Genomic DNA, 9,857 nt, shown 5'->3' with positions numbered 1-9,857 from the left:
GATTGGCACCATCAACGATTGAAATTTCCTCAAATTTCTTCTTTAGGCCCTCAGTAGCCTCAGTTGCCTTCCTATTAAGACCTTCAGTGGCCTTTGGTTCGACATGAGTAACATGTTCACCTCCGACAGAAATTCCAAAGGGAACCTCATTATTTAGGCCATCAGTGGCCTGCTTTCCAACTAGCACATAGCCTTCAGTTCCTGTTTCCTTCACAACCTCCACTTCCACCATACCAATCATGTTGATTTCGACAGGTTTAGCATAATTTGTGTCAGCAATGTTGAGGGGGTCAGCGTCAACCTTCATCTGGTTTTCCTCTTGTCAGAGAACTTGAGGCAGCCATCCTTAATTGTATTCTGAATAAGATCCCTAAAAAGAAAGCATTGTGAGGTTTTATGGCCTAAAAAATTATGATATTTACAGAAGCCTCTTTTCTTCCGTTGTTCTAATGGAGGAATTTTGGTATTATGAGGCACTATCATTTGGCCATCTTTTACTAATAAATTGAAGATTTCATCACATTTGGTAACATCAAATGTGTAAGTCTTTTTAGGAAATCTATCATTCTTTTCAGTTTCGACAGGGTTCCTGCCATTCGAAGGTGTAAGTAATTTACAAGCATAGGGTGGCGCTTCTTTTAATTCAGCCAAATCTACTTCGAATTCCTCGAGACCATAAGGGTCATTAGAGATTTCAGACTCCCCATCTTCGAATCCGACATAAGCAACCCTTTCTTTCTTATAATTCTTATTCGCTCTAGCCTTTTCAGCTTTTAAACGTTCGACCTGTCGAACCCTGTCTGCTAATTGGGCCATATCTCTTAGATATTGGGTATCTAACTTTTTCCTAATGGAATAGTCTAAACCTCCAACGGCCATTTCGACCAACTCATGTTCAGGCACTATTGTAAAGCATCTAGATTTCAACAAACAGAACCTATTCAGATAATCATCTATAAGTTCAGTGAATTTTCTTTTGATACTGGCTAATTCCTTAAGACTTATCTTAGTTTGGCCCATGTAGAATTGTTCATGAAACAATCTTTCCAAATGAGGCCAAGTATCTATGGAATTTGGTGGCAAAGTTATAAACCACGTGAAGGCATTCTTTGTTAAAGAACTGGGGAAATATTTCATTCTTAGGTTCTCACTGTTCGCCAAATCCCCTGCCTCAGTCATGTATCTGGCTATGTGTTCTATAGTGGATTCACTAGTGTCCCCTGAGAATTTGGTGAACTTAGGGATTTTACAACCCCTTGGTAATTCATTTTGTAGGACGTATTCTAATAAAGGAGAGGAATAATTTGGCCTTCGAAGTCCTGTATTCAGACCATTATGGGCCATGATTCTCTCTATCATCGTAGTTAAGTCATTTTCCATCATGTTTTCTCGCCTAACCCTATGAATTACTTCGTCTGCATCCTGGTCTCTATTAACCATTATTACTCTCCTAGGTTGTTCTTCTGGGACTTCCCGTCGAACTGGTTGTTGTTCTAATCTTGCCCCCATGACCCTTTCGTCAGGCGCTTGTCTAGGTGGTCGAACCTGATTTATAGTTGGTTCTTCTTCCTGGATTATAACTTGGTTTGGTCTGCGTCGAACAGAGGACTGAGGGGCGCCTAGGAAATCTGTTATGCGTCCCATCTGCGCTGACAGTTGTTGGTATGTTTGGGCATTATCATTGTTAGTCCTATTTACATTCTGTATTAGGGGAGAAAAAATGGTATTCATTTCTCTGGCAAGAACTCCTACCATATCATGGTTACTAGCATCCATTTGTTGTCTAAAGGTTGCCTGGTTATTCGTTGTAAGGGTAGGTAATAGGGTGGAGACTCCTTGTGATTGGGTATTTCGACCTACATGGTTCATGCCAGAATAAGAATTTTGAATTCGCGAAATAACCGAATTATGGGGTTGAGTATATATGGAAGTATTGTTTTGAAGTCCTGCCATGGCAGTAGATGGCATTCCATATGGGTATTCTCTCAAAGGCCTAAAATTCTCAAATCCTGGTGGCCTAGGGGTTGAATTTGCAGAAATGTCTGCTACGCTTGACATAATAGGCATTGTTGTCGAATTATTTAAGGCCATGGATCCAGATGTTGGTATGGCTTGTGCACTAGGGGTCTCAGTGGGTGCATCAATCGAATTTGCTCTGATTGTGCTTGTTCCCTGGGGAGGAAATTATTCCCCTTGATTGGTTGTATTAACCATCTTTTTTGTGTTTTTTCTTTTGGTTATAGGTTGCGAATTGTTGGCTATCTTACCACTTCTAAGATTCATACAACACTATGATTTTTTAACCCAAAAGAATAATAGCAATTTTGTATTGTAAAAGTAAAGAAAACAATTATAATTAACAGTTCTTTTGACACTGTCCCACTGGGCGTGCCAATTTGTTTACCAGTAATTTTTTATAAACAACCGCTAGTCCTCCAATATTATAAATCTTGGTAACTTACAGGATCGACTAGATTGATCCTAGGACATGTGTCTCAAGAACTATTGTTATGGTGGTTTGACTCATGATTAAGTTTGTTTCTGGTTTATGGATGGTAAAAGGTGTTTCGACAATAACTCTAAACGAAATTTATGACTTTATAGACAAAGAGTATATGGTAGTAATTCTTGTAAAAAAGGCTTTTTTAAGATAACAAAAGTAATTGGCAAAGGTAAAGATAAATAACTTGAAGTAAAAAAGCTTTAAGTTTGAAAAGGTACTGGAAATGAATGTTTGGCGAAATGTAAATGTAAAGGGAAAGCAATGATGAAATACTGAAAATAAGAGCAATTCGACAGAAGAAAAGACAAAAATGGTTTTAGTTTAAATAACTTGCATAAAAAAGATAACATGAAATACAATCATGGTGTTCTTCATACATACAATTTCAGCAAAGACTCGTTTCTCTCGCTACGGTACTTTGAGTATTTTTAGTGAATTTTGTATATCAGTTTGAACACCCTAAGTCTGAAAACTAAGACTCCTATTTATAACAATTCAACCCTAACGGTCTCTACACAGATGATTGCCACGTTCGACATTTTCAAATGTTGCGTGTCTTAGATGCTTCCACATGTTTGCCTGACGAAACTGATTTATTTGAATTTAAAATCTTTCCCGCTTGAAACTTCGAATCTGTCAAACGCCTATGTCGAAGAGAACTTGTGGAGATCAAAAAATATTCTAAGTATTAAGCTTCGACAGAAAGGTCCTTTCTCCCAAGAAAAGGATTTAATAAATAGCTTCAACAAAGCCATTTATATTATTCTCCAAAACATTATATTTTCAAAGGACTTCAACCTAATGGTCGAAATCTCCAGCTAACATAATGGCAAGTAACTACATCAGACCAGATTGGATCATCTAAGGCGACCTCATCCATCAAGATTTCTGAATCAAATGGCTCTCAGTCAGAAGCTCAAGAATGTTTGGAATTCAAAAGTTGTTAGGGAGAATAGTGGTAATTGTATTTTAATGTAGCCTTTTCCCTTTAATTACCATTTTCTAAATGATCCATGGAATCACGCCATTTGCTTATTATCATTCCTTCAATAAAATTTAAGACTTTATACATTTATTTGCAATTCTTATTTTATTCTATCTTGAAAATTTTCATTTTTACTTTTGATAGCAAGCCTTAAAACAAAAGCTTTTTTTTTATAGAAATGTGTGTGTTTTCCTTTGATTAGTGAAAATAAGAAGTGTAAGACCCCAATTTTGTCCCTAAGATCCCTCATGGCATCATAACATTGCATTGCATAGCCTCAAGGATCATTGAGCATCTTGGCTCCCTTTCCCTTTGGTAGGGATCTCTTGTGAGTGGTTTGAGATCACCAAGCATGCTTGAATTGTATATCATTGCTTTTCTCATTTTTGTTTACTAACCAAAAGCACAAAAATATGTCACTAACATCTTTTGTTTGTAGCTTAAGCAATCACCAGGTCAAGAGCTTCAAGAAGATCCTTTGTGCAAGAGATGAGGTATTTTCTTGGGATGATGATCACATGATTATTATAAGGAGCTTACATGAGCTAGGGTTTCACTTTGAAGCAATTTCATCAAGTGGTAGAGGCTCAAGTTAATCAAGACATTTCAAGGTCATCTGAGGACCAAAAGTCAACTGTGTAGTCAACTGAGGGCTATGAGGTGGGGAAATGAGTTGATACACCTCAATCATGTTCAAATAGGGGTCTATTCATCATTCTAAACATCCATCTTGAAGATTCAAAGGTCATGGCAAAAGTTACTAAAAATGGAAAATGACCTATAATTCAAAGTTTCCAAATTTGGCAAGTTTTTGGTCCACATTCAACTTGACTTGTCAATGTCAAAGAAGTTTCAAATGGATTTTTGGTGAACATGAAAGTTGTAGATCTTTGTTTCCCCTTTCCAAAAATTCTTCATTCATGTCCATATGATGAATGGTTTGAGGAGTTATGGTCATTTGATCACAAAGTGTGCATGGAAATTCAAAATGGCATAACTTTTGATACAATGCTTCAAATTGGTTCATTCTTTTGGCAAAATGCTTCTCATGTTCAAGACATCTCAAAATGAGCCATTGTCATGCATGAGAGAGGCTTGTATGTTCATTATTTCACACATGTGCAAATTGAAGAAAATATTCAACATTCATTTTTGGCTTGAGATGCAAGCAAATTGATATCCAAATCATGACCATTGGATGTTCTTAAGTGAATTGAGAGCTTAACATGGAGTTGTACACGTGGATTATGGCAAGGAAAGCTCATTTTGCATTTTTGCAATTTGCTTCATATCTCACTAATCATGATTAACCAATGGAAAATATGATTAGCATTGTCATTAGCATGGAGTATATAAACAGAAACCCTAATCCTAACTGCCATAACAGCATTTTCAGATCAAAATTGAAGAAACTCTCTCAACTCTCACTTCGAATTCTCATTTTCTTCACACAAACCTCAAATATTCTTGATCATCATCCTTCACTGATCAAGAATCATCATCTGTTTGGATCAATTCAGCCAGAATTCGAGCAGTTCATGTACATTCTCATGTCAATCGGATTTGGAAATTGAAGTAGATTCAAGAGGATTCAACTGTTCATTTTTGCTTAAAGCTTCATAGGAGGTACATAGGAGTTGATCTGGAGCTTTTGAGCTTGTGATAACGCGTGTACAGCAACCTCCATTTCAAGGTAACTTCAAATTCGATCTCTCCTTTTGCTATTTTTTTATCATAGACTTGTAGATCTTGTTGAGTAGAGCATGTACATATGTTTAGAATTGAAATTAGCTGAGTATTGAGGAAGTTATGTTGACTGTAAGTTTAGATCTCAGAAATGTTTCTCTTCGATCTGAAAAATCTAGGAAGAATTAGGAAGAATTAAGGTCATATTTGGATTCCTCGTGGAGAGACGGTTCGAACGGTATAGGTTTGGTGAGATTCTGGAATTTTTTATGGCGGCGCCGCCGCGTGAGTCGTCGGAGAAGATGACCGGAGTTGTAGCTCCGGCATCTGTATGTTGCTAGGGTTTTGCTTGCGTGTATTCCATGTGTGCGCTTGCTTGGACGTTTGATTGGATAAGATTGCATTGACCAAGCCACGCGTGCGTTGAACCGCTGATTGTGCATGCTGATGTGTTTTAATGAAACGGTGTGTTTCATCATTTGAATGTGGAGCGTTGGATTTGAGCGCGCCATATCTGATGGCTGGCGTTTTTTCTGATTTAATTTGAATAATTGCTTTTCCCTCCATTTCATTTGTATTTCAATTTATTTTGTTCATTTTAGAAAATTCATAAAAAATACAAAAATGATCCAAATGAGTCCCAATTTTTTTTCATGGTTTTGTATGGATGTCTACTTCTTTTTGATGTTGATTTCATGAATTGTTGATGTCTGGATTTTTATTTGTGAATTTTTGAATCCATGTTGTGCTAATTTGATCTATTGCATTGTGAAATTCTCACTTTGAGCCATCTGATCCAATCTTTTGCATACTTGACATTCACACATGATATGAATTATTGGTCACTGGTTTGGAATTTTTCTCACAGGTTATCATCATTTTTGACACATAGGGAATAATGTGACAATTTGTGTCACATTTTTGACATTGAATTGGTGCATTTTTCTTCACATAGCATTTGCATCATTCTGGATTTGATTTTTTGCATGTTGAACATTTATGGCATAAGAAACTTGTACAAAAAATTTCAAAGTCATTGCATGCATTTCTGATTTGATATGACTTTTCTAAGTTGGAAGTTCATTTTGTGCATATTTTTTGTCCTTGCATGGCATAGGAAATTTGAGACACTTGCTTATTGATTTGATGCTGGTCCTTTTCAGGACATTTTGAGGAGTGTATGAATGTGTAATGTGTAGAAGATTGGGTTCTGTTTTGGTCATTTGGTTAGGTTTTGAATCTTGTCTTTGTACTAGGGTTTTGTACATGAACTAACTTTGCTTGTTGTTTCAGGTTTGGATATTCTTCATGGATGGTTGGATTTGTTCTCACTTGTGAGATACAAATGCATTTGAGTACTGACCTATTGTTTTTTTGTAGGGTTTAATTGATGTGGTGAACTCATGAGCTCATTTGAGTGCAAGGGCATTTATGCACTGAATTGTGTAATTGTTAGAGGGTTTCATTGTTTGTTTTCTGGTTGTATGACTGAAGTACTGACTATTTAGTCTTTGTACAGGTACCTTAGTTGCGTGCTTGCTTTAGCTCTTGTTTAAGAATTGGATTGTGGTTGACACACCACTCAGGTAGTTAGCTTCTTACTTCATGTAGTCTGAAGTCCTGTCACCTTTTTGGCAGGCATTTTGCTGGCAAGTCCTCCTTCAGAGGCTCTGTTTGTGTTTGTTTAAAATTGTGCTCAAAGACCTCCAAGAAGAGGCATGTGTTATTTGTTAAGACCTCCAAGAGAAGAGGAAATTGACGAATAAAAGGGATTAGTAGCCAATCCCCCGTTATTCAGTGTGTCGTTCTTTATGCTCGCACTACGTGCTGATGCTTCTGAACATGTGCCCCAGATCTTTGTCCAGTGTCTGTCAAGTGGAAAAGGATCCCACTTTCTGGATCCCCACGCTTTCTTTGTCATGAGCTCACCCTGGCCAGGGTTAAGAGCATGAGGTCTCATCCTCATTACCATTTTGATCAGCTTCACCCTAACGTTCAATGTTAGTGGTTAAGAGCTGCAGATTTACCCTTTACAGTCTGGCTTGTTTGTCGAGGTTAACATGACCCATCTTGACTAAAGCCCACCCATTGTTTGAGCCTCTTGTATGGATATAGTGTGTGTTATTTGTTTACTTGTGGAACTTTTGATGTGTGTGCTCTTGAACTAGGAGTTTCCATTTGAGCTTAATTGGAGGATCATTACCATGTTCATCCAAGTGGAAGATACAAGATACATTGAGGATCTCTTATGAGACTTGTTTGATTGCTTATGCTTTGTGCTTGCTTATTCCAAAGGATGGGAGCTACTTGGATCATCAATATGATCTCAAGAGAGGGAATCCTAGTGTGGTTTCATTTCATATCCCTCACCTTTCTGTTCTCTTTAGGACTTAGCCCTTTTTCCTTCATCTCTCCACCCTAACCCAAGCCAAAACCCTTTTTGTGCAAACATTTCCTTTGTTTTCAACATTAGAAACCTAAGCCTTATGCTTTTGATTTTCAAACTTTCTTTTCATAACACTCATTTTGAATTGAATCTTTAAGTCAATTTTGACCACTTTTGTATATACTTCTAATTGGTAAATATAACCCATTCAAGTTTCTTTTGTGGTTTCAATGTCCACTTTCTTAATCAAATTTTCCATAACCTTTAGCTATTAGGTTTGAGTTATCTTTGTGGTAGATGTAATACTCACCTATATCCTTAGTGATGGACAATAAGTCTTCCATGCTTATTATAGGGTTAACCCCTCACTAGCATGTTGAAGCTATCCTCACATGGTGGATTTGTGGTTTTAGGTTGAGTTTTCTCCCTTTGATAACAAAAGACCTTAAGGCTTTTGGACCAATCAATCCACTCATTTTTTTTGAGATTTTTACCCCGAACTACGAGGTTTTGATCCTAATCTTTTTATAAGAGGGTACGTAGGCAATGGGTTTATCCATCCAAACACCAAATGTAAATAACTTGTACATTCTCTTCTCATCTCTTCAATCATGTTTGCACAAACAAAATTTTCACAAAAACAATAACCTTTGCAACAAGTATGAAAAGGGCTCTCTAGGAGTACCTAGGATGTTTTGGGTGCCTAACACCTTCCCATTGCATAAACAACCCCCTTACCCAGATCTCTGTTTCTTTTACTAGTTTTTGTTAAAACTTTTTAGGTTTTTGTTCGCTTTCTAACCATTCCTTTGGATAAATAGAAGTGCGGTGGCGACTCGACTTGTATGATTTACCTTGGATTTAGTCAATATCTCCAATGGTAACGAATACCCCGCTACAGAAAAGTGGCGACTTTGCTGGGGAGAGCCTAGTGGGTTTTGCCTACTTTTCACATTTGTTGTATTATATTGTATATGGTTTTGTGACATATTTTTGTGCAATTTGGGATTACTGTATTGTATGTAATGATTGATTTGCTTGATATTAATTCCTTGTATGCTTGGTGATCTTTGTGAGATAAGTTCTATACCCGGACTCGAGTGCACTTAGGATAGGAGAATGGCGTAGTCTTGTTGACTTGTGTGGAGTTATTCCTTAGCAAGTCGACTTGCAAGTCCATTCACTTGGTGGAGGTCATGTTGGGATCAATAATGTCACACAAGTAAGTTGTGGTTAGACATTACTCTTTCCAATATAGACCTTAGAAGCCAAGGACCTTAGTTTACCAAACTCATCTTGGCCTATTTTTAGGATGTAGTGCGAAGGTCGTTCAAATGTAAGATTTGATACGATTGTTACGTGATACTACACTTATAAGAGTCTCTCTTGAGAATATTTTCGGAATACGAGTAGTCGTTTCTCCGATAATATCTGAAAGATGGGATGATGACTATGGGAACCTCTTATAGAACATGTTTAGCAGGTTTAAACCCTAGTACATTCCCTTTGGGTGGTTCTTAACCGAGACTCCATGCTCGTGATTTGCAACAAACCCTTGATTCATGGTCGATCCGTTCATACATCCTTAATATCAATGGAACTTGGGTGTTGATAAGGTGTAAACCATAATCCACCAAAATGGATGATTGATATTAAGGATAATATGATCCATCCCATGACCTTTGTTTGGTGTGATTTGCTTGATCCTTGAGTGTGATTGTTGCATTCATGCATTCATGCACTCATTTGCATCCATATCATCAATAATAAAGGAAATCTTCAAGGAACTTAAGGGGTTTATTTGCAAAATTTTCAGACATGGAAAGACAAAGAAGGAATACAAAGAAGTACAGCTTCAGACATCCAGATCTGAAAGAGTTAAGGAATCTGACATCCTATGTATTAGATCCCTTGGGTTTCAAAGCTCGCTTTGGGAAGCTTCTTCCTCTTCTGACTACTCAAGTTGATGAAGGATTGATGAGCGTATTGGTGCAGTTTTATGATCCTTTTTATCGTTGCTTCACGTTTCCGGACTTCCAGCTTTTGCCTACCCTTGAGGAGTATGCCTATCTTGTGGGTATACCTATTCTAGACCAATTGTCGTTCAGTGGCTTGGAGAGTATTCCTACTTCACAAGAGATAGCTGACATGTTACACATAGATGAATCTCTGATTGGTGCTCATATGACTACCAAAGGTGGAATTCAAGGTCTCCCTTCTGAGTTCCTCATTGCTCAAGCTACTTTTTATGGGAAGGCCATGAGTAAGGATGCCTTTGAAGCCATATTTGTACTTAT

General features: G+C 37.4%; 1 protein-coding gene across 1 annotated transcript; it reads right to left on the bottom strand.

Moving 5' to 3' along the window:
- Nucleotides 1–303: 303 nt before the first annotated feature.
- LOC127079669 (uncharacterized) lies at nucleotides 304–2,067 on the bottom strand. The gene has a single exon (XM_051020052.1). It carries the CDS (start codon nucleotides 2,065–2,067, stop codon nucleotides 304–306), a length of 1,764 nt encoding a protein of 587 aa, XP_050876009.1.
- Between the last annotated feature and the right edge of the window lie 7,790 nt (nucleotides 2,068–9,857).

This window comes from Lathyrus oleraceus, chromosome 5 (assembly GCF_024323335.1).
Source record: "Lathyrus oleraceus cultivar Zhongwan6 chromosome 5, CAAS_Psat_ZW6_1.0, whole genome shotgun sequence".
Taxonomy (NCBI): Eukaryota; Viridiplantae; Streptophyta; class Magnoliopsida; order Fabales; family Fabaceae; genus Lathyrus; species Lathyrus oleraceus.
This window is presented reverse-complemented; position numbering and strand designations above follow the sequence as displayed.